At 50.4% G+C, this 23,127-nt stretch overlaps 11 protein-coding genes across 11 annotated transcripts; 7 read left to right on the top strand and 4 right to left on the bottom strand.

Annotated features, from left to right (window-relative positions):
- Positions 1-1,403: 1,403 nt before the first annotated feature.
- ASPBRDRAFT_128607 (tyrosinase family protein) lies at positions 1,404-2,574 on the top strand (the record flags this gene model as incomplete). The annotated part of the gene is made up of 4 exons (XM_067618076.1): positions 1,404-1,718; positions 1,766-1,851; positions 1,911-2,232; positions 2,293-2,574. The coding sequence occupies 4 exons, from the start codon at positions 1,404-1,406 to the stop codon at positions 2,572-2,574; spliced, it is 1,005 nt and encodes a 334-aa protein (XP_067477528.1).
- Positions 2,575-4,877: 2,303 nt separating this feature from the next.
- Positions 4,878-5,387, top strand: ASPBRDRAFT_197000 (aegerolysin family protein; the record flags this gene model as incomplete). Its single annotated transcript, XM_067621049.1, has 2 exons — positions 4,878-4,978; positions 5,054-5,387. The coding sequence occupies 2 exons, from the start codon at positions 4,878-4,880 to the stop codon at positions 5,385-5,387; spliced, it is 435 nt and encodes a 144-aa protein (XP_067477527.1).
- A 1,681-nt stretch (positions 5,388-7,068) lies between these two features.
- Positions 7,069-8,723, top strand: ASPBRDRAFT_56097 (uncharacterized protein; the record flags this gene model as incomplete). The annotated part of the gene is made up of 4 exons (XM_067627490.1): positions 7,069-7,392; positions 7,444-7,850; positions 7,900-8,320; positions 8,373-8,723. The coding sequence occupies 4 exons, from the start codon at positions 7,069-7,071 to the stop codon at positions 8,721-8,723; spliced, it is 1,503 nt and encodes a 500-aa protein (XP_067477526.1).
- Positions 8,724-8,971: 248 nt separating this feature from the next.
- ASPBRDRAFT_66430 (YncE family protein) lies at positions 8,972-9,989 on the bottom strand (the record flags this gene model as incomplete). The annotated part of the gene is made up of 1 exon (XM_067628716.1): positions 8,972-9,989. Exon 1 carries the CDS (start codon positions 9,899-9,901, stop codon positions 8,972-8,974), a length of 930 nt encoding a protein of 309 aa, XP_067477525.1. The 5' UTR covers positions 9,902-9,989.
- Positions 9,990-10,290: 301 nt separating this feature from the next.
- ASPBRDRAFT_616062 (Zn(II)2Cys6 transcription factor) lies at positions 10,291-12,803 on the top strand. The gene is made up of 6 exons (XM_067628324.1): positions 10,291-10,452; positions 10,528-11,371; positions 11,421-11,837; positions 11,900-12,141; positions 12,195-12,629; positions 12,722-12,803. Exons 1-5 carry the CDS (start codon positions 10,314-10,316, stop codon positions 12,608-12,610), a joined length of 2,058 nt encoding a protein of 685 aa, XP_067477524.1. The 5' UTR covers positions 10,291-10,313; the 3' UTR covers positions 12,611-12,629; positions 12,722-12,803.
- Positions 12,753-14,808, bottom strand: ASPBRDRAFT_44445 (uncharacterized protein). Its single transcript, XM_067625199.1, has one exon. The coding sequence runs from the start codon at positions 14,693-14,695 to the stop codon at positions 12,905-12,907; it is 1,791 nt and encodes a 596-aa protein (XP_067477523.1). The 5' UTR covers positions 14,696-14,808; the 3' UTR covers positions 12,753-12,904.
- A 448-nt stretch (positions 14,809-15,256) lies between these two features.
- On the top strand, positions 15,257-16,325 carry ASPBRDRAFT_196995 (uncharacterized protein; the record flags this gene model as incomplete). The annotated part of the gene is made up of 3 exons (XM_067621048.1): positions 15,257-15,517; positions 15,583-15,967; positions 16,024-16,325. The coding sequence occupies 3 exons, from the start codon at positions 15,257-15,259 to the stop codon at positions 16,323-16,325; spliced, it is 948 nt and encodes a 315-aa protein (XP_067477522.1).
- An 87-nt stretch (positions 16,326-16,412) lies between these two features.
- On the top strand, positions 16,413-17,189 carry ASPBRDRAFT_616049 (uncharacterized protein). Its single transcript, XM_067628322.1, has one exon. The coding sequence runs from the start codon at positions 16,616-16,618 to the stop codon at positions 17,018-17,020; it is 405 nt and encodes a 134-aa protein (XP_067477521.1). The 5' UTR covers positions 16,413-16,615; the 3' UTR covers positions 17,021-17,189.
- A 718-nt stretch (positions 17,190-17,907) lies between these two features.
- On the bottom strand, positions 17,908-18,912 carry ASPBRDRAFT_56092 (uncharacterized protein; the record flags this gene model as incomplete). The annotated part of the gene is made up of 1 exon (XM_067627489.1): positions 17,908-18,912. The coding sequence occupies one exon, from the start codon at positions 18,910-18,912 to the stop codon at positions 17,908-17,910; it is 1,005 nt and encodes a 334-aa protein (XP_067477520.1).
- Positions 18,913-19,452: 540 nt separating this feature from the next.
- On the top strand, positions 19,453-20,268 carry ASPBRDRAFT_31185 (uncharacterized protein; the record flags this gene model as incomplete). The annotated part of the gene is made up of 2 exons (XM_067622873.1): positions 19,453-19,605; positions 19,780-20,268. The coding sequence occupies 2 exons, from the start codon at positions 19,453-19,455 to the stop codon at positions 20,266-20,268; spliced, it is 642 nt and encodes a 213-aa protein (XP_067477519.1).
- Positions 20,269-21,650: 1,382 nt separating this feature from the next.
- ASPBRDRAFT_129431 (uncharacterized protein) lies at positions 21,651-23,057 on the bottom strand (the record flags this gene model as incomplete). The annotated part of the gene is made up of 1 exon (XM_067618136.1): positions 21,651-23,057. A coding segment is annotated over one exon (1,407 nt), but the record flags the coding sequence as incomplete, so codon positions are not given.
- Positions 23,058-23,127: the final 70 nt, after the last annotated feature.

Below are 23,127 nucleotides of genomic sequence, written 5' to 3'. Positions count from 1 at the left end.
TGTGGCTGGAGGATTCAAACGCGTCAGGCGATACGCACATGCCGTACCCAGACATTCATCTCCAGGTGCCGCTTGTAAGCGACCTGGATCTTGACTCAACCGGCCTCGACGTTTACCTTCGTAAAGCCACTCAGACGTTTAATCCATCAGTCCTACCATGATGGGCGATGTAGATGACAGAATGCTTCACATTGGGAATGCCCTGACCTGTACTTTGTGGATGATACGGTTACACTAGTCCATAGGCGTTGAGGACCGTTATTTCAATGCCCTGTCTTGTCTGTATCACGGGAGTCGTTACAAAGGCACGCGACAAGAGCTGTTCCATCACCTTATCATCCCGGTACACCTTTGTGGGATGAACTCCCATTGTTTCTTTCGGATAATCGGACGTGTTTGACCTTGGCAAGGCTGACACAATCCCGTCCCAGGAAAAATCGCATGGCATGTCGCTCCTATGTAGGTCGATGACCGGAGGGTACTTCCTTCGTACCAGGGGCCGCGAGCCCGACAAAGACTGCGCTATCAGTCGCAGCCGGCTCCCGCTTGTCCTTGGAAGAGGAAGCGACATGTAAAGGAAATGAAGGGGAATAAAGCAAAGCGAGTTGAGAATCATACGATGGCTCGGAGAAAAGGTGCTGGAATCAACGCCTCTGTCGATATGCCCATCTCGCTGTCAAAGACAATGGCTGGCATGGGCCTACAAGCGTTGACAATCGGCCTTCGCGAATGAGGATTGGCAGGGATGTAGAACGGAATGCTCAGCCACATATTTTGCGACGGCGTGGGAATGAAGCCATAAATCCTATTCAGTGGGAATTGCATGTTGATGACTAGGGGGCGCGCTACCGTTGGTCGAAGCCGGCATCGTAGCAGCGAAAGGCTGCCTGTATTCACCGCCAGGTGTCCAAATCAGTTACCGAATGCATTAAGGCCGATGCAATTTCGCAAAGCGAGAGGCATTGAGTTTACGTGCCCTCTGTGTGTTCGGGCAATTGGTCACCGGAATGCTCCTCGCATGCCTGACAAGAAAACCAGACATGTCGCCAAATTAGCCCAACTCCATTCGAAGCCGCCGACCAGCTAGTGAATCGGTTTGTGGAAGGTTGGAATTTCTTCCTCGTAACCCTGGAAGCTGAACATGGCTGTCTGATCTGTGGATTATCCGGATATTTCGGGTTACCGTCAAGGAGAGGTGGCCGAAATCAGCACGAGCTGAAGAATGAAGATCGATTGAATTCTCTGGGATAAGACATTGAAGTACTGACATAAGATTCCTCGTTTGCTCTTGGCCAGTTTCTGCTTGGGACAAAACCGAGTGGATCGTCGTGCCTCCTTTGCTAGCCGTCGCCCATAACATCAACCGCCAGCGGGCCACAATTTTGCTATTCGATACGTTGAGCATGATGCTTTCCGCGCTTTGGGTAATGGCCGCCATTGGGCTGGCCTCTACCAGCGCAATCCCAGCTTCTGATGCTGTGCCCGCCGTTGATCCTGGTCTGTTCGATGGCGGATGTACGCCCGAGACGATGAGCATTCGAAAGGAGTGGCGGAATATGACCAAGGTTGAACAGAAAAGCTATCTGAAGGGAGTCCAATGCTTGATGAATCTTCCTGCGCAAACGGGGATAGAGGCCACCACCAACCGCTTTAGCGATCTTCAGGCCTTACACCGTGCCCTTACTGACACCCCGGTGGGTGACATTATTCATAGTGTGGTGAGTCCCGCGATTGAACATTGGCAGACCCGAGTCTGACGGAATAGGGCCAATTCTTGCCCTGGCACCGATACTTTCTGCATGTATATGAAACATTGCTGAAGGAACAGTGTGGATATACCGGCCCAATGGCGTAGGTTTGGTTCATCCCCGTTGGCCCAGATTGAAGCGAGGCTGACTACTATAATAAAGATGGTGGAATGAGGCGTACGACACGGATTCCGGGAACTTGTTCCGGTCGGAAATGTGGGATGCGGATGCATTTGGTGGCAATGGCACGGAACCTGATGGATGTGTGACCGATGGGGCCTTCGCGTACTACACGGAACATATTGGTCCCCAGGAACAAAACACGGTGTTCTGCATGAACCGCAGCTGGGGGAATCGGGACGCGATCTTGAATACCACGGGGGCGGCAGTCGCCCACTGCAACACATACGACACCTATGAACTATACTTCCCTTGCATAGCCGCCACGCCTCATCGAGGAGGTCACTGGGCGGTCGGTGGTGTAGTGAGTGCCTCCTTGTGTTACACCTTGGCTCACTGAACTGACGCGAAATAATCACACTAGATGGAGGATGTGAAGACCTCGCCAGGTGACCCGCTATTCTATCTGCACCATGGCTACATCGACCGTCTGTGGTACCGGTGGCAGATGCATGATCCCGCTAATCGGCTGTGGGACATGGGTGGCCCCGCCATCAATGAATCGGCCAACGTTGAGCCTGCATCAGGCTGGCCGCAGACCACCCTCAATTATACCCTGACCACCTTCGATGTGATGCCGAATGTCACTGTCGCCGACGTGATGAACCCCGTTGGAGGGTACCTCTGCTATAACTATGAAGCCTGAAAGGCGGAGATTCCAAGTGGTCATGATATCGCCCCCTAACATCGGGCGTCTGCGATCATTGCATCAAGTGATCGGAGATCGATGATTAGAAAAGTTGTTCTCTCCATGATGGAGCAAACATCCCGCTCCTTATTCGCACGCATGTATCATATACTCCTTGAAGCTCCTTAATAGGCGATCTGCATTACACTTGCATTCGAATTGCCCTTCCAGGCTTAGTAAACCGTGATTCCTTGCACAGAGCGCGAAGCCCCCTAGTTATAGATGCGGTGCATTGATTCAATGTTTTGCTTCGGCTTCATCCTTCGCCGGCTTGTACAAGACTGGAGCAATTGTTGGTGGTTGACAACTTTAGCTGGCTGATGCTTATCAGAGGCTGACAGCATCTTTGAAGAAGTTTGACCTTCTCGAGCGGGGTGTCAGCACCATCCTTTCCATGCATCTACAACCAGTGAGTATCGAGCAATTGGACGGTTGGCAGCCATCCCCGCCTTTGCCTTGCATTTGGTCCGCAACAAGCCGCTCCCGCGTGACGGGGGACCAGCCCTGCAGTGCAATCCACGGAGAATTGGCCTCCCATCCTCGGATGTCCCCGAACAATTCGGAGTGACAGGCTTGGGGTAGGCTGCTGTATTCGTCTGGCTGATGCCTGGGATTAACAGTCACACCCCAGGATCGCAATCTGGCACGTGACGTTTCCTGGACGCTGTTTGCAGAGCTCTTCAATGACTGCTGGGGTGGTCTCGTGACCTCAGGATGAGTGCCATCAAATGGGAAGATTGCCATCTAAAACCCACATCGTTCCAAACAGCCGATCCATCGTCGATTCTATTCTCGTAAGTCTGCGATATTATCAGCTGACGTCGCCTGCATGAGCCGTTGGACTGCGCGACCGTCCCAAGCCCTGTGCTGCTCAATCATGCTGGAGACGGCCATACGTCGTATTTGTCGCGCGGGGAATTAGACGATCTACGCTTGATCTGGTTAGATGGCTCTTCCAACTCCCTAACATACTCTATTGAAGAGTTACTTACAGTGCTGGATGAGGGGAGAAGATCGTCACTGGCCGGAGAAAGGCAGGCAGGTGGTCACGTTGGACCAGACGGATCTTCATCCGATCGGCTGAGACTGCAAGAAGACTGCAAGTGCATTGAGTGCCGGGGATGATCATGGCTCGATTTAGTGATAGTCTGTCGAGTAAGTTATACGTAGTGCATCCCTAGCTTTCGGTCCATTCCTTCCTTGACTGCATTGGATTGCTTCTCCTACTGCCGCAAACGTACGAGTCTACACCATACCAGTATACGTTGCTATCGATTGACTCCGACGGCTATACGATTGGAAGTTATACAGACCCGGGGAGTAAGCAAGTTTGAGACGACATTCTCTACATGATGAGAGTGGTCCTCGCGATCAAAGCAAGCCATTATTTGTTAGTTGTAACCAAGAATCCGTCCTCAACATTGGTCTGGCCCTCCTATCAGCACCCGCCACGAGTCCTGCATGTCCCCGAGGAGCTGCAGGCATCACGTCCTAAAGTTGAGTGTAAGACATTTTACTGGCTCCAAAGCCAGGTACTTGGGGGGTTAAACCAATCGATGAAACCGAGCTGGTCGGGGGCCATCACGAGGGGAGACAGCCAACATGAAACCTTTGGCCAGGTCTCTCTGGCCAAATTTCCAGACCCCCCATCTCGCCACCAAGGGAAATAAGTGACATGTCATCCAATTAAGAGGATGGACCAACCTCGACAGCTCTGCCGATCCTTGGGACCGCAACTGGTGATCATTGGCCGAGAGGTGCGGGGAAGACAAGCCGGGGGTAACAGACGAAGCAAGCAACACCAAAAGACAAAAGTGGTGATGCCATCGGTGCCGGCGACAAAGATACCACGGACCATGACGCCACCAGTAGCAACGCCATGCGAGCAGCGAAAAGCACAATCAGCGCCAGTGAGCAGCAGCCCGTCACTACCGGCCCACCCCCACAATCCCAGCATCTGCAGCTTTCGATCCGTGGATCAGCCCACCGCCGGACCAACCACATCAACCCACTCTGCCGTCATCTGATGCTCTCTCTCGGTCTCTCTCTGTGTCTCTCCTCTCCTTTCATCCAGTCAGCAAAGGGAAACTGATCAGCCCTTTCCAATGCCGGTATTGTATCACCCCACAGCCGGGCCTCAGCAATAAATAGCCCCTTCGGCAGCTGCTCGACTCGTTCTTCTTCTCATCCTTCTCAAAGCATCACAGCATCCATAGATATACATACTCCTTCTACTCACCTTCTGCCCTGCTTCATTCACGATGCCTGCAGCCGGCCCCATGGACGAACAATGGGTCTCCTTCCACATCCGGGACCACCTGGACAAGGGCGAGATCTCCGTCCGACACACCGTCATCGAAGGGTATGTAACCCCGTTCATTGGAATTGCACTCAATTGATTCCTTACTATCGGTGCTAACTGTTATCTCTTCGATAGTGGTGAATTCCACGACCCCAATAACCGCAGACAGTCCCTCACCGAAGACGAGATTGATGAGATCACCATCCCCTCGTACGGCATCGGTGAAATCTGTGCCCGCGGTCGCCGCGGCAGTGAGGGCCGGCTGGACCTCTTCCACGACGAGGAAAAGATCTGCGAATTGCACTGGGATAATCGCCCGGAAAATGGCTTCAACATCGTCGAGATGCTGGACAGTAATCTCAAGTACCGCATCGAACATGGGGGATGGAGCCCAGAGGCTGGACCTCTGGGCCACGTCTACATTGACATCTTGGAGAAGCAGAAGAAGAACAACAACAACAATAAATAATCGGCGTTTCGGATACTGGAGTTGACCCGGCGAAGTTCCGGATGCAGCAGTGCTGCCAGGGAGGGGCGTTAGCATATTTCTGTTTTTTATTTTTCTCTGATTTCGATCGACTGATTGTGTCGACTCTCGTATAGGAGCTGGAAACCATATTATACTCATAGTCAATGCGAAGTGAATACTTTTATTTTCAAGGTGCATTCGGTATATAGATGAGGACTGTAGCGGTCATGAGACTTGGTATCATTGGGTGTCCTGATAACTGCAATCAATGAATCGAGATAATCGGTACAGTTGGGGACGACTAACAAACGACCTGACCGTTCTAATCAAGGACTGGCATTGATATAGTTGATCTTATTCACTCGTGTCAACAGCTTATCAATACTCAGATAGAGAAACGCTCATCATAATTCTCTGCATAGCCTTGAAGAACCAGTCGGTGGACACACGGACTCAGTCGATAATTTCTTCAGTTGCTTCCCTCGTCGTCTTCGGTGCCAGGCGGTTCAGCATACTTAACTGGTCAGTTAGGCTGAATAAGCTCCAGGCATCCGGGCCCGTTCTTCTAATGGGAAAATTGAATCAACTGGAAAAGACAGAATGTTCTATTTTTGGGTGCTGTGTGAGGTAACAATGTGCTGCTCTCATTGAGGGACCACTAGGCTTATATGGGGTGCTCCGGAGGTCATCCCGAGGATCATTGGGGCTCAAAAACATGGAGAAAATGCTGTATGCGCGATGGTGGAACTGTCGAGGGGCAGATTCGGGGGCTTTTCCGGACCTTTAACTGAGGTTCATGGATGATGTAGATTGATTAAACTCACAGATATTGTTTTAACCACACAAGAAGCCTATCGCTTCGCAAATTTAGCAACATATTCATTTGTCACGTGTCTCCAGCGTCATTGCTGCTTTCCCTGCAAAGCAACAGGAGCACCTCGGAACGAAACACCTGCATATACAATAATTTGGAAACCGGCTCCCAAGTCATGGAGAGTGAATAGCTTGCTATCTCGATTCGTCAAATTGCTGATAGCTTACGACCTTCCGATCTCTAATTCGTCCATGCTACATCTCCTCACTCCCCGGAAATGGCACGCGGAGAATTGGAGCGGAAAAGTCGTGAACCCGCGGCGGAAAAGCCGCGGGCCTGTTATCTCGGCGGAAGTGACAGATGCACGACTCCATAACGATTTACCCACAATTCGGATGGACTCTCGATTGACTCACGACGACAAAGTGCACAAGGAGTCAATATCACATTGGAGGACACGCCGTCAATCTCACAGCAACGCTGACCAAAGGAGAGATACCACTAAAAGGAGTCGTGCGGTCGAAATCCGCTGCCATATCTCTGAAGGCAGCTAGCTACCTTGCTTATGGTCGCCATTTCGTGGCAAGTAAGAAGCATATCCGCCCTGACTAGCCTCAGCCCATTTCCGCAATCCCTCTCCCGGGGCCCCGGGCTGCTGTACTAGCATTTAGCAGTCAATTGGCCGGGCCATATTAGGGCGATAATAGTAAATGCGGGGTGAATCCCAACTGTTTCTTCACACTGACCTTGACCGGAAGGATGCCTATATAAAACCTCTAAGTACACGGGAACGATATCTCAGAAGAATCCCTTTGATTAGACAGATCCTCGCAGATATAGCACCCCCGTTGACACATACTATGAATCATGCTGAAAGCAACTACCGATCATCTCGAGGCTGTGGAACAGAGCGACAAACCAGACGAAGCACAACGGCAAGCTCAGTTCAATCCAATCCTCCTCCGCCGGGTGATCAGAAAACTAGATTGGATGGTGATCCCATTCATCTGCATCACATACCTCATTACCTATATCGACAAAGCGATGATGGGTTATGCAGCTGTCTTTGGACTGAAAGAGGATTTGCACCTGAAAGGGACAGAATACAGCTGGTTGGGTATGGTCACTGTACATCGACTTGGGGACGTGCTAACAATGGCAGGGAGCATGTTCTACTTTGGATATCTCGCCGTATAGCAAGCTGGGTAACCCATAAAGATGATACTATACTGACGTGGACAGTTTGAATACCCTTCTGTCTTTGCCATGCAGAAACTATCCGTGTCAAAGTGGCTATCTGTCAACATCTTCATCTGGGGCGGGGTGACCATGGCTCTGGCGGCATGCACACGTTTTCAGCCCTTCCTCGGTCTGCGATTCGTCTTAGGCGCTCTCGAGTCCTGCTCCACACCAGCCTATCTTCTCATCACCGCGACGTGGTATACTATTGAAGAACAACCGATCCGAATCGGATGGTGGTCGACCTTCCTGGGTATTGCAAACGCTTTCGGTGGACTACTGGCGTTTGCGATTGGCCATATCCAGGGTAATTTGGCATCGTGGCAGTACCAGTTCATTATCATCGGTGCCATATCTTCTGCCTGGGGAGTATTCATGTTCTTCACCTTGGCGGATGGACCGTCTACTGCGTATGGCCTCTCGCCTTTGTTTAGGTTTATACCAATGCTGATGAAACAGTCGCTGGCTCAATGCAGAAGAGAAATATGTTGCCATCCACCGGCTCGGCCCCCACCACTCCGGCACCAGGGTGTCCGAGATCAAATGGTACCAGATATGGGAAGCCCTCACGGATCCGAAGACATGGTTCTTCTTCCTCTGTGGCGTCTGCACGCAAGTCGTCAACGGGGCGGCGAGTAACTTTGGGAGTCTCATCATCGAGGGCTTCGGATATTCCAATCTTGTCACGACATTGTTCCAGATCCCGTACGGGATGGTGATCCTGGTATCCAATGTGTCTGCTATGTATATGCAGCGATGGCTACCAGGGCAGAAGAGGTGTATCGTTGCTGCTTTGTATGTGTGTCCGGCTCTAGCCGGGGCGGTCGGGATTCATACAATCTCGAGGGATCATAAGATTGCCCTGCTGGTTTGCTACTGGGTATTCTCCTTTCTGTAAATGTGAATTGATGGTGAAGACTAACTGGCCATAGTTGACGAGTACCTACACCGCATCATTCGCCCTAATCATGTCCCTCATCACAGCAGATACCGGAGGTACTACGAAACGATCGGTTGTGAATGCCATATTCTTCATTTCATATTGTGTGGGGAATATTATTGGACCATTTGCTTTCAAGTCCGACGAAGCACCGACGTATACATCTGGGATTATTGCCATGCTGATTGCATATTGTTTGGAGATCTTTCTCTTACTCGCGTTTGCAGTTTATGCCGCGTATTTGAATCGGAAGAAGGACGGAATAGCATCAGTAGGAGGCCAGGTGGAAGTCGAGCTGGACCAGACTGATAAGGAGAATATCCACTTTAGATACTCGTATTGACGAAACGGACCATGCTGATACGTCGAGAAATCACATAGCTAGGAAGCAGACGGAACACTACGGCGGGATTTTTTTTGCTAACTACTCCGTAAATCCGATGATATCCGTAGAGCAAAGCCCGTCCAGCAGGACACTACAGTTTCCGAAGGCAGCGTGAAAGGATTAAATGGATGACAATTGCTTATATACAGGGCTTTCTAGCTCAACTCTATAATACTCTATGATGATGATGATGATGATGATGATAATTACCCAACATAGGCCACACCGGTGATTGCACCCCCGACATCAGCCAGGAGGGTACTCTTGCACGATCCATCATAGTTGGCACTGTACAACGAACCACCCAGATCCCCGAAGAACATACGCTTGTTCTTGGTATCCAACGCAATTCCAATTCCCTCATGAAGCTTGCGCACCAGAATCTTCGGCTCCAACTTATTCGCAGACACACTGGAAAGATCCACCGAGTTGACCGTATTTCCCCGAGGCGGATCTCCGCGATCCGTCCAGTACAGAGTCTTCGACGCATGGTCCAATTCCAAGTCGATGGGTTCGGGAAGACCACTGATGAGACACTCAACATCCGTTCTCGTCTCCGCCGACTCGCCCTGTCTCATCTCGATTCCCATCCGATAGATCCGGCCAAGGTTCCCCTTCGACGGGCCCTTCTGTGTCCAATATACCAATTGTGCTTCTTCGTCAACGGCAATGCCCACGCACCAGTCCAGGACAGTCGCTGCTGTATCTGTTCCGTCACTCGAAGTAGCCCGGTAAAGCACCTCAATCTCACTCCCGTCCAGATTCGCTCGCATGACCCGTCGGCCTTCGCGGTCACACCAGTACAGCTTCTGGGATCGGGGAGCAATGATCAATTGCTTCGGCGTGTGGGTGTATCCCTTGGGGATGATGGTGACGATGTTGTTCCCCGCCAGATCGCTGCGCTGAATGGATCCGTCATTCGCAGAAGGGATTCCCATGTTGGTCCAGTAGATGTGTTGGCGGTCCGCGTCGATGGCGATCCCGTCCGGCAGGGTGTTGAGCTGAGTGATTAGCTCGCGGAAATCGGAGCCGTCGGGCTTGCAGGTTAGAAGACGGCCATTGGGCTCGGAGGTGGTAAGTCCGATGTCGAGGAAGTAAACTCGTCCGGATGTTAGAGGGTCAGGTCGTGGTGCCATTGTAGTATGTGTTTTGGTATGTTTAAGTAGGACTAGTAGTAGTGTTGAAGTTCAAGTTGAGACGTGATGAGAGCAAGTTCATATACCGGTCCTATATATAATTGGGAACAGTGAAGCCGGAACCTCGGGATTGACGTTGATCAACGAGTACATCACGCTCCATAGTAACGGGTTCAGCCAGTAAGTGTCTACCTTCCAGCCGGCAACTTGACCCACCGGCATACCGAGTCTTTGATGTTCCTTGCTTTGGGGACTGACGATGATGCATGCCGACTATCCGCGGCACCTCGGATGACCCCATTGGGAACGGAAGCGGATGACGTAATCGCACGGATGGATTGTAGAAATTCGGAGGGAAACTCGGAAACTCGTCCTCGGTCACGTATTCCACGTATTCCATTCCTCTTCCACGATGATGTTCTCCTTCCACTCCGGCCATTCTTCCCCACATGGCCAGACGCTGAGAGAACCGAAGCCGAAACGGGCCAAGATCAGAATTGCCTGCAATGTGTGCAAGGCCCGGAAAACAAAGTGCGATGGAGCTAGACCAAGTAAGACCGAACGCAACCAATAACGTTCCTTGTCAGACCACGGTGGAGAAGACAATTAAGCTCATCGTGCATTAGTCTGCGGCCCTTGCTCGAGACGGAGACGGACCTCGCATATTACACCGTGTGAATACCGCGAGCCTGACGGCAGTGAGCACACAAGTGAGCGATTGGCAAATGACCACTCACAAACCAACGATGATGATGCTGCCAGCAGCTCCAGTGGATTCGTGCCGACCGGCGGCTTGTTTGGCGCATCCAGTGGTGCGCATTTCCTCCAGAATGTCGGGGATCAGGTAGGCGCCTCAGGTACTCCTGCAAACAAGAAACAAAAGCGGACGCCAATCCTGCCTAAAACACTCAGACGTCTGCCAAAGCTGCAGAAGCACACTCGCAAAGAACATGCCGATGTGCAGTTTGCGGTTCCTCCGAGGAAGCAGGCGGATAGCCTTCTGAGCCTCTATTGGGACTATGTCGACTGCGCCTATCCTTGGTTGGACAGGCCTTCGATCGAAAAGGCATATGAGACACTATGGGCCCAGGATGGTGAGCTGACGATGAATGAGATCGCCCTTCACTGCCTTCTGAATCTCATGTTTGCCACATCTTGTGTCGCATCTCAGGGGGAGACGACGCATTCCCGTCATCAGTCTTCAGTTGTCTTCTTTGAAAGAGCTCAGGCGCTGATGTCCTATAATCTGATGGACATGTACAACTTTGAAATCATTCAAATACTCTTGCTCACAACAGTATATCTCCAGCACGAAAAGGCGCCCCAGAAATGCTTCCGGATTATCGGAACTGCGATCCATATCGCTCAGGAGCTTGGGTTACATATCCCCGAAACAACAGAGGCGATGGACGACCCCAAAGACCGAGACCTTGCGCGTCAGATTTGGAACGGATGCGTTATTATGGACAGGTATGACATCAGAGCCGAAACGCGAGTTTGTGTACTGAAGCCGTCATAGAATCTGCGCCATGACTTTCGGCTGCCCCCTCAAGGTTCCTCGATCTGTTGCACAAGAAGGGTTGAACGCGCTAGTGCTCAATTCACAGGCCCGGAATGACACCGTAAACATCAGTCTACCATCGAAGCTAAACTTCTACATATCCTTTTGCCAACTACATCACATTATAGCAGAAGTACTCGAGACGTTCTATTCCTTTGATGACAGCAAGGCTCGGCACCATGTCTTTGGAGATGTGGATGATCGTGACGAAAGCTCTGCATTGCTTTTCGACAAATTTGCGAGCTTATTTCGCATCGATTCTGCCCTCATCAACTGGGCCCGTAGCCTGCACCCATTCTTTCAGATGCCGTCGGAACTAGAAGATCCCACGCCAACCAAGCATATCACTCGTGAAGCGAATATCTTACGAGCCCGGTATGTAATATCGTCTTCAAAACTCTCATTATCACAAGCACTGACATTGTGTGTACGTGAAGGTATCTTTCAGTTCGGCTTCTGCTATTTAGGATCCTGCTGCTACAGATTCATCAACAGAAGTCCGAGAACGCCCCTGGTACCGGTCTTTACGCAGAAGATGACCAGCTCATGCCCCACGTCGTGTTCAAATGCCAAGTGAACTGTACGAAAGCGGCCATTGACATGATTGAATTCATCGTCCGAAACTCCCCGGGACAGAAACAAGCGTATATCTTACCATCCAATTGGTACACTGTCTCATGTAAGCTACACTCTCCGCAGAGTAAGAAAAGGCTATCAGCTAATAGTAGGAAGATGTCTACATGGCCGTAACGAATCTGCTTGCAGCTCAATCATCCCCGCAGATTGTTGAGTACTTCTCTGCGGCTCGATTGCAAGGCATTCTGCAACATGCGCGCGAAATTCTCAGAAATTATGAGAAACATACCACGCTGGCCTCGAGGTGCCGATCTGCATTAAATCTGATTGAGCAGAGCATTGGCCGGCGTGAATCGATAGCAAACATAGCACCCCCTGAAGCACCACAAGTTACCCGAGGTCATGACAACACAACCGTCCAGGACTTCGTCATAGGTGCTCACGAGCCTCCAGCGATCATGGCAGATGAAATAGCAATGGTGGAGAACTATACCTTCGACTGGGATAATTGGCCCATGTTCTTCGCGCAGCTCGGCGATGAGACACCGCTTCCTGAGACTTGGGGGCTGTAGGCTCAATGTTGATGCTCCAGTACGTACCAACTCTTTCACCGAACTATGAGCGTGTGGTCATCATCAGTCACCCCTGACAACAGCTTACGAAAATTGGTACAATCTACGCAGGATTCGTGAAAGGAAAGTCTATAAGGTCTATCGAAAGGACATAATCTATACACGTCTATAATGGGAAAGATACCCTGGCTACTATGCAAGAAGAATGAGCTCTACAATAATCGATTGCCTGCGAAGCCATATGCCAAATTGGGTTGCACGGCTTGCCATAATGGTGCACCAGGCATCCAAGGTTTACAACCATTCGATGTTGCGATCATGGTAGCAATTAGGCACGGCAGGTGTCAACCAACGAGGCGTTACGCTGGGGTCACTCAACTGGACCACAGGCTTCAGGAGTTCCATCTTACCCCAAGGCCCCTCACCGAAGCTGGAGAGCAGTGATTCAGGACCAGCCTTGAAGTACTGAGGGAAAACACTCTTCCACCCATCCATGACCACCAGCAGGATTTCTGTCACAAACTGCGACGGCCCGATGTGTCCCCACTTGAACAACTGGCTGCACTTGTCGACAACTTCGGGAGTGTAGAGTCCGATCTCAGGCTCCAGGTTAATCGTGTCAGCCTTGACCAACGAGCTCGTCACGCGATACGAGCCTCCGTGTCGGGAGCGATCCCGGAGAGCCATCAGTGCGCCCAATGCTCCCACAAGTCCGGTTGTCATGTCGGAGATGGGCAGCGGGGGGAGGACGCTTGTCCCGTCTGTGAAGCCCAGTGAACGGCCCATCACGTACGACGAGCCAGACGCAGCATCTCCAATCTGCTGCCAGCCAGGTCTCTCGTGGTACGGGCCGTCGGGGCCGTAGCAGTTCTCCTCGACGTAGACGATACCCTTGCCACGGTTACCGGCCATTTCGAGCAGATCATTGACGCCGAACCCCTTCCTCGCGATCGCATTGGGTCGGAAGCCTTGAATGAAGACATCTGCGTCCTCGATGAGTTCGCGCAGGCGTGACTTGTCCTCCTCCTTCGCCAGGTCGAGATCGATGGTGCGCTTGCCAGCATTAAGGGTAAGTTGCAGAACCTGGGGTTTCATATTAGCACAGCGCATCCTTAACGAGGAAGAATCGTAACATACGTTGAGATCCACCAAGCGACTACAGTTGACACGAATGACGTCGGCACCGAGTGCGGCCAACGTACTACCAATCACCGGACCAGCAATGATCCGGACCAGCTCCACCACTTTGATGCCTGCCAGTGGCCGCTTATCGTTCGCGACCTTGGCAAAGGGAACAGGAGGAGTCGGTATCGCATGCGACTGGCGCGAGTAACCGACCAGCGGGTGCTCTGCAAGTCTCTTTCCCATCAGCGTATCCGCCCACCCTTGCGGCGTGAAGCAGATACTACCACAGAATCCATTCTTGACGTTGAGCATCTCGAGCTCATCTGCCGTCCACTGTTCAACATGCTTACTGATGTACTCGTAAGCTTCGTCTGGTGTCTTGGCTGGGTACTCCGGATCCATTCCGAGGGCGCTCAATACAGGGGCGGCATTAAGGGAGCCATGGATCTGATACCAAACGCCCGGCGTCTTGGTCTTGTAGATTGCAGTCGATCTTTGTCTCAAGGGCGTCGCTTGCCAGCCCTTCTCGAAATCACGCTCGAAAAGGGACGGTAGCTTGCGCGACCGAACCAACTCAGACATGTCCTTTCCTTCGACGGACGCGGCAAAGATGGTGCCCAGCCAGATGGCCGCATGATCAGTGTTCACTTTCACCTTCTGATTGCGGGCTGCAGTACCATCGCGATCCTCTATGATCTCGTGGGCGACGACGCCACACATGGCATGCAGGGCAGCAGCGACAAGAGGAGCCTTAATTGGGCCAGGGATGACGGGCAGCTCGCAACCAGTGAAGCTGACAGTCTTCCATAGATCTTGGTCCTGAGTGAAACCAGGCGTACGCTTGGCGATATACTCGAAGATGCGGCCAGCATCTTGGGGCGCGGGAAGGAAGTCCTTGTCGACAAAAGTGCCGGGACCGTAGATGTCTGTACTCGGGATCGTTTCGTGGGAGGAAGCCATTATGAAGCAAAACAATTGTATAAGAGCAAGTATTAAAGTAAATGTAAAGCAGAAAATACTTAAGAATTGAGGACACCGTAACTATTATACGGTGTACGACCATCACCTCCCTCCCCACGCCAGACCCATTCAAAACCGTTGAAGATCACGGGTGGGCCCATCCACATCCATTCCGATGTTTTAGAATTGGCATCCCGAACTTTCGGAGCTGCAAATCCGGCAAGCCGAGACCACGGAACCCGCTGGGTCTGGTCCAAACGGGCAATTCACCCTTGATGAATCATGTCATTCCGAGGAATGACCGGCTGAACGCCGGCTGATTCCCGCTCGCTGGACCGAGGGAACATTCTCTTTTGAAGATCGTCGTCATGTCGAGCCGCTTCCGAGGTGGGCATTACCGGATTAGGTAACAGAATAAACGTTCCGAGGAACTGACACTGGCCACCACCATAGCATGACGGAGTTTGGCGGACTGTCACTCGACGACGCTGGCTATATTAAAAGACAATCATTAAAACACCCTCCCGGAACGATAATGAAAAGATAGAATCAAATATCACAATGTCCCCCCCAATCCAAACAGTCGGTGTAATCGGCGCAGGCGTCATCGGAGCCAGCTGGACGGCACTCTTCCTCGCCAAGGGCCTCAAAGTGATTGTAACGGACCCAGCGCCAGGAGCCGAGGCCAAACTGCGTGACTACTTGCAGGAGTATTGCTGCGCTGTACCGAATGCGACGGTTGCTCCGGACATTTGTCTGAACAATTACACATTTGTGAAGGATATTGATCCGTACCTCGGAAGTGTAGACTTGATTCAGGAGGTGAGTGCAGCCCATAGTATGGAGCTCAGTATGCAGGTTATGATTTATGCTGATGGGAATGGCAGAATGGACCAGAAAGAGTAGACTTCAAACGTCGTCTATTCGCGCACTTGGACGCAAAGACTCCTCCTCATGTCCTCATCGCATCCTCTTCCTCGGGCCTTCCGTCTTCGACGTTCGTTACTGAATGTACGAATAAACCGGCTCGCATACTCATCGGTCATCCATTTAATCCCCCTCACCTGGTGCCTCTCGTTGAGGTCGTTCCTCATCCGGGAACGGGTAAAGATTATGTGACGGCTGCATACAATTTCTACAAGAGCCTAGATAAGGACTCGGTGGTTGTGAATCAGGAAACTCCTGGTTTTATCGCCAATCGGTTACAAGCCGCGATATGTGCGGAGGCTTATAGCCTTGTTTCACGGGGGGTTGTCTCTGCTGAAGACTTGGGTGAGTATTCGATATCCTTTCCCTAGAAGTGTGCAATTGGTTCTAATGGCATATAGACAAAACCGTCACATCCGGTCTCGGTCTGCGATGGGCACTGACAGGGCCGATCATGACCAATACTCTTGGTGGCGGGGGAGACTTCAACCATTTTATGGACCATTTAGGCCCCGCGTTGAAGTCGTGGCTTGACGATATGGAAGTGAATAAGTTTGATTTCGGATCTGAGGAGAAGGTTGACGATATCAAGAAGAAAGTCAATGGGTGGACGTCGCAGGTCGACTTGAAGAAGGTTGAGGGGGATCGTGATGTGCTGTTGGCGGATTTAGTCAAGGGTAAGCTGGGTCAAGCAGGGAAATAATTGAATAATGGGGGTGTCCACGATAAGCTTGATGTGAGATGACAGCTATATTGTTTGATAGAGTTAATGCACGTGTCTTCTCTTTCTTTTTTTATGCGCAGTCAAATGGGGAATTGAAGTGGGTGTCAAGATGGGGATACTGTCACTTAAACTACTATATAATCGCCTGTATATAGTTCTATTGAACGAAATAGAGAAGCACCGCCGTATTTTTGCATCCCAATTGTTACAATTGACCCCCTTGCCTGGGCGTGAAAGTCGTTCAAACTACCACCAGCACACGCGAATCCATGCTCATTACCCGACAGCGTCTTATGGGTGCACGGTGGAAAAGCGTCGGATTTGACAGACACCCGCGGAAAATACCCACAGCCCTGGCCGTGATAAGTATTGGTTGGGTTTCTATAACGTTGTTATACGTCTGGGTGCCTGTGTCAGTTGTTATTGTAGTCGGACCTAGTGTCACAATGCGCATCAGAGCACCACCAATACGTTCATCCTGGTATGGTATTACGCGTGCTGCTATTCCATGCCTCCAGAGATGCTGGACTGCCCGGAGTGGTGTACCGTCGGCAGTATGGCCGTTGTGCCAAGGTCATGGCTGGTCGAGCCTGTCAAAAGTCTCCTGGCGTATAAAATCAATCCGTGCAAGACGAACATTGCCAATACACTCCAAGCGTATGCTGTTAAGCTAGAAGAAAAATCCTCATTCCCGCTTCCGCATCATTCCGGAGATCTAGCAGATTAGTATTAACAACACGTATTGAGCTTTTTCTGTTAACCCTAACTAAGAACAATCAAGCTCATTGCAGGCAGAATAGATCCGCTGCCGAGGGAACCAGCACAGTTTATCTTCGTCGGCGGAAAACGGCCGAGTTGTGCTCGTAAAGTGGAATATCACCAGGATTAAGAAAAGGTGGTCTGATAAGAGAAGAGACGTTTCTGTAAGTCTCATGAAGACGTCAAATGGGCTCTATATATCCACCAATTTCTGCAGGGGAAGGAGAAACACTTCATCGAAACGGTAGCTGAATGAACATCACTCATCCGCACCTTTCCACACTGCCTCCATTGGCGGACCTATCCCGGCGCTTCCAGCCAGCTTCCGCCGAGGTCTTTAGCCCAACGCAGAAAGGGCCAAAGCATCATTGTCAGGAGGTCTCTGAGAATAAGATGCCCATACACCTTCCCCCAATACAGGCTTCTTGCTGTATACATTGCTATCACACCGAACCCGGACTCCAAAAGCCTGGACGTACTCTGCTATCTGAGTGAGACAGTGGAAGGAAATAGCCATATCTCTTTTCACGCACAGAAGGCTGGTTCACAATGAGGTATCTACCCTTTCAAAGACGGCACGTCGTCCGGGTATTAGTGGAGGATAGTCTCCTGTCTTTGCCGGGCGCGCAGGACGTCAAGGCGCAAGTAACGAAAACAGGAGTGGATGGGACCGGCGAAATCCGACTGGTATTTGTTTTGTATCTTCATGACTGCCCTGCTCCTTGCCCTCTCTGATATATATGCATCTGTGGCAGGGCATGCGTCAGGATCTAGGGATACCAGCAACACCTAGGGTAATTCCCTAATCGTCGGACCACCGTTCTCTCATTGCCGGTGTGATGCTGACGGCTGTGTGTGCAAACTCTGTCTCGAGCCAGCAATCCCAGTCCCAGTCAATCCAGTCTGAGAATGCAAATGTTTTCCCTTTCGCATCGTTCCAACGAAGAAGGGGTGAAATGTACTGCCCCAAGAAATAGTTTAGCTGCATTGCAAGAGGATCGTCTCGTCGGCGGTTGAAAAGAGCATGCCCGAAGTCGATAAGCACAATCCGAGGTTGACTATCCGCTGCGGAGCTGACTATAACGTTCCGTGGCTCCAGATCGATGAGCCAAATGTCTTTTTCGTAGATCCGGCTTTCGAGGTCCACGATCGCTTTCAGGATATGTTGACGAGTAGACTGAGAGAACCATTTCGGTTCAGCATCGGCCATGGTAATTCCTTGAATATGCTCGATGAGGATCATTCTGACTGTCCGATTACGTTTGGAGTCCACGGGTAAATCTAAGGAGTATGACCCGTAGTATCTCGGGATACCGCGACCTTGAAATTCGCCAAGGGCTTTGTACACATTGGCCTCGTAGGTGTAATATTGGTCCATGCAGAGAAATGGGTTGAGACGGCCTTCGTCATCGTTGAAATAAAGTGGGTCATATATCTTTGCAACAAGTTCTGTCCCATCCTGAGGGAGCGACTGGGAGGTTGATGCCAATAGCCGGACAATGAATACTTGCGAGTTGTGGCCGTCGCCGCATTTAAGAAGCTGGAGGATTTCTAGCCTGACAGCATCGTTTCCTTTACCCCCAGGTAGCGGGGGTCGCTTGAGACAGCGATCTACTGGACTCAAATGCTTTCTCTCTTTCTTATCACTTTCGCTGTTCATGCAGCAGCCTCGTGTAACCAGCGTTGGAGCTGGGACGCTATGATACTCTGCAGTGAACCTCCATCCAAGAGTGTATGGCACTGGAGGCTTGGGGAGCTCTGTCGATGGAGGCTCGAACAAAGGCGGGTGCGGTTCTAAAAATATCATGGTCGTATACACTTGTCCCTGCAGAGATCTTTGATCTAATTCGACCCCGTTGCCAGACAGCTGTGATCGTGGTCGAACCTGGTGGCAGTGGGCTTGAGGAAGGAAGGGAGGAACGGAATACCCGGTGGTTCGCCCCTTGAGACACGCCGGCCGGCTTAATGATTTTCCAAGCGCCGTTCCAGATTCCCTGCAAGTTTGTCACACAACTCAACAAGGGTTGTAAACACTGATTATCTTCGTATCCCTCTCATCACATCTACTAAAATGGTCCTATATATAAATCACACCTATCACCCTGGACCAGTAGCCGCCATTTACTGAACGACATGTCTCTAGGCTAATAATAGCTATCGCTCGCCTACGGAGTTCCCTATGCCAGATAGAAGATGACGTACTGCTCATGATATATAAATCGCCCCAGGCGCTACTTGATCGTCAAGATGAACATAACCCCAATACTAGTATGAGATTCTCAGTTCAACATCCTCACTAAGATACTCAGATTTTCAAAGTATTCTTGGCTGCCATTGTCTCCTTATCATGAATTCATCCCCACCAGCCATTGTCACGGCCTTCAATGAAAAACTACCAAGTGATGTGGCATATGCCTTCAGGGAACCGTACCGTGTCATTCGAAGTACGGCTTCCTCTACCATCGATACGGACCCAGTCGCAGTCTACTTCGAAGAGGAGGTTGAGACATACCACAAATTATTTGAGCGTTACTTTCCTCGAATTGGCGCCGGCAGCTAACTGAACGCCCGAATGCCAGTCCTCGAACAAATACATCTACTGGAGGCTGAAGCCGATGTCCTGCGGCTGGCCACACTATAACTTATCCATCCCGTTAATATCGCGCTGCAGCAGATATGCCCCGGAGGCACTCGACTAGTCTGTCGTACTAAAACATCTACCAGCAGTACGAGCCGCTTCGATGTCGAGTGGTCTTTATACGACGTACAGAATGTTCTCTTGTCTCGGCTGGCTATCCTAGAGATCAAAAATACCCACGTCATACGCAAGATCGACTTCCAGCGTGCTGCAGTCAACGAGCAAAACTTCCAAGCCAAATTGACAAGTGCCATGGCTGCAGATGGCATGACGCTTCTCCGGAGCAACGCCACCTGGCTCTTGAAGCAAGCTCAGAAGTACTCGGAACATTGTCCGTATGTGGCAATCTTTGACTACAATGCCATGTTCATCTTTAGCTTTTTGCGACAATCAACGAAACCTGTACGTGGCTTCTACTTCGACGAATCCGGGCGCACATCCGGTATGAATTTCCGCCGTCTTCTCTTTGCCTTTGTGAGTCGCGCACTAAAGGGTTACGAAGCGCGACTGCCACAGGGGCCATAATCTTTCCAACCCTCGCTACTACAAGCCTCCCAATGTAAATTAACGAGCTGTTGTACTGTGATGGGGCTTTTCTCTGCGCCAATTTCATGATGTTTCACCGCCTGCTTTTTATGACATTGAAGTTTGCCGATGAATAGTAGTACTTTCGCAATTCCTTTGAACGTAGTCTATCTGAAGTCAAGGAAGATCCCCTATATGCTTTCTTGTCAACGGATTCCCATCAGGGTACGAGTCGGCCACTAAGGCTACCGTAGCTGTAAACGAGGGAAATATACTTCATGGAGAAAGCTTCTGACCAACAATGGGGGCTCCTTCCACTTCGTATTCTAATCCATGTAGGACTTCAGCAGACTGAGCACATCAGAACAACATCCAATCTTAATACCGATAAAGCCAAACTTGACGATAGCCGTCTTACTTTATATTCGCTGCACAGGCTGCCCAATTGTCGTGACCCCCACAACGGAGGAACCAGAGATGACTGACCTGCTGGCAGACCACGTGTTGTAGTTCTGTTACGAAAGTTCTTGCACACGATTAGCGCAACACCCCGCCGTATAACCTCTTAGTTACGATTCTCTATGCCTATAATTGTAACTTGAAAGGAAGGCACGCCAAATAAATATGTTGTGGAATTAACTGCCAAGAAGAAGAAGCATTATGATACAGGCTCTTTCGATCTTCTCAGCCTAGTAATTATCCTGTTATATTTCAATGACTGCTTCCCGGATCGATTTGGTGGTAAGCGTGATAGCTGTAAAAGAAGGGTTATTATTACTCAATGCACCATGAGCTTTTGGTTCTCTTTCATTCCTGTCATTGGGACGCAAAAGGAGCCAATGGCTCGAGCTGATAATGGGGAGCTTGGCGGCTGACAGTTTATGATGTTCTCAGTGCGATTCCTGTTACCCTGCCACTTTGAGGTTTACACTTTCAGTTCATGGCTGGAAACATGGAATCCTCGAGACCTGCTTTGAGATAAAGAGATGAACAAGATGAGACCCTAGGAAAATACGACTGTCAAGGCCAAGAGTGTTTTGTTACTGCCTTGGTGGGGAATGGTGTCTAGGGCTTTTAACATGATGCTATATATACTACTGTCAGTCTGACTGAAGTGTCTACACGACCGATCATCTTGCACTGGTAGTATTTGAATCGCTAGTTAGGAGAAGCCAAGTCCTATGATATTTGAACTCCGAATCTTTAGTTCGGCGCAAGGCATTTGTGGAATTCATCGGATGAAATTTCATATAAGAGAGCTACTGTCTGCAACAGTTGCGTCCAGCCATGCTCTTAGCATCTTCACACAAATGCAAGTATGAATAGGAACGTGATTTTGGAGATACAAGAAATTTTACAACATTAGACGTATGAAGGCAATGCTAGTGTATTATCCCCTCACGAACTCTCCAAGGGAAAACTCCGGACCAGCAATGGAATTCCGCTCGAGTGACCAAAAGGGACCGTCCAACCTGGCGGATAACGTGTTCAAATTCGCGTTTGAAATCCTCACCTCCTATGACATTCACGCGCATATTTCTAAGTCTCCTCGTAGACTGGTGAGAGAAAATAATGTCGAAGATTCCCTTAGCGAGCGTCTCGTCAATAGCGGCATTGATTAGCGTTTCGCGAACGCAGGCGATGCTGGGTAACTCTTGGTTATCAGGTGTGTCCCGGGGGTCGCAGTCGAGGTCGAGCATCACGGTTTGAAGGCGGGGGAACTGCCCAAGAGCCGCGTATAGATCGCACTCGTGGGCATTGTCCTGGGTACGTTGAAGGGGCAGACGAACTTCCTCAAGACGAGGGCATATCTTGGCTATACACCGGATGTGGTCTCCATTGAAGATCGGGTATTTGTGCCCATCTGGTGTTATCGTGCGCTGTTCATCGGACGCTTCAAGGCTTAGGCCCTCTAATGTGTCGTGGTGGGAGACGATGCGTTCTAGGGATGAAAAGCTCCGCAGTCCTCGTAGACACAAGAATTTAAGAGGTCTGAATGCGTTCACAGCAGTTATCATTTCTTCAATATCCCACTGAGCATCTTTTGGATGCCTATACCAAAGCCACAGCCCCTGCCTATTGTATGGAACCATATGGACGTAAAGACGTTCTAAGCCTAGCAAGATTGAGGCTGCTTGGGATAGCATAGTCGGTTCCGAATATACTCCTATATCCAGAGACCGGAGGCTGGACAAATCGACCATTGATGAGATATTTTTAAGGACGTGCTCATCTGGTCTATGTGGTTCGACAATAGTCACGGTTAGAGAGTCCAGGCACACTGCAGCTGGAGAAGGTTTCGCCTTGGCATTAAAGTCTTGCCACTCTGCTTTCACTTTCATGATCGGGTTTTTACTCCTAGCCCACGAGTCATGGATGATCAGATGCTTCAAATATGGAGCCATGAAGATAAACGCAAAAGGCTCGTCTACATGTACCCACTCCGGTTCACTTCCTGGGCGCCTGTCGATGGTATATGCAGCCTTGAAGGTGTTGAGAGTGGGCGCATGTAGAATATTGAGATCAAAGGGTTCTTTGAACTCTTTTCCAACGTCTCGATGAGCGCGCCCTAAACCTGGAACATCAAGAGATGGGGACTGGGGGCTCCAAATGTTGAGTCGGCAAGTTGGGTGAAATTGTTGAAGGGCCTGTTGAAGGGAGGTCGGAAACATATTTCGTACGGCGTAATTGAGCAGTCGGAGATGCGTCAAACGCGAGAGCAGAGTTATGACTGGCTTCCAGTCGTTCTGCTCATAGTAATGAATTGCCCAGGTAAGGAACCGGTGAGATTTAATCTGGATTGAGGATTTCTTAATATAAAGATTTCTATATTAATAATATATAGCAAGGTGGCCACTT

This window comes from Aspergillus brasiliensis (genome assembly GCF_001889945.1).
Source record: "Aspergillus brasiliensis CBS 101740 unplaced genomic scaffold ASPBRscaffold_8, whole genome shotgun sequence".
Taxonomy (NCBI): domain Eukaryota; kingdom Fungi; phylum Ascomycota; class Eurotiomycetes; order Eurotiales; family Aspergillaceae; genus Aspergillus; species Aspergillus brasiliensis.
The sequence above is the reverse complement of the archived record's forward strand: the minus strand, read 5'-3'. Positions and strand labels throughout refer to the sequence as shown.

Bases quoted from the DNA above. Each gene is read 5' to 3' on its own strand.
- ASPBRDRAFT_616062 (XM_067628324.1), top strand. From the start codon at position 10,314: ATGATGTTCTCCTTCCACTCCGGCCATTCTTCCCCACATGGCCAGACG. The intron at 11,372-11,420 runs GTATGACATCAG...AAGCCGTCATAG, and splicing joins GGATGCGTTATTATGGACAG to AATCTGCGCCATGACTTTCG. The intron at 12,142-12,194 runs GTAAGCTACACT...AATAGTAGGAAG, and splicing joins CAATTGGTACACTGTCTCAT to ATGTCTACATGGCCGTAACG.
- ASPBRDRAFT_44445 (XM_067625199.1), bottom strand. From the start codon at position 14,695: ATGGCTTCCTCCCACGAAACGATCCCGAGTACAGACATCTACGGTCCC.
- ASPBRDRAFT_616049 (XM_067628322.1), top strand. From the start codon at position 16,616: ATGCTCATTACCCGACAGCGTCTTATGGGTGCACGGTGGAAAAGCGTC.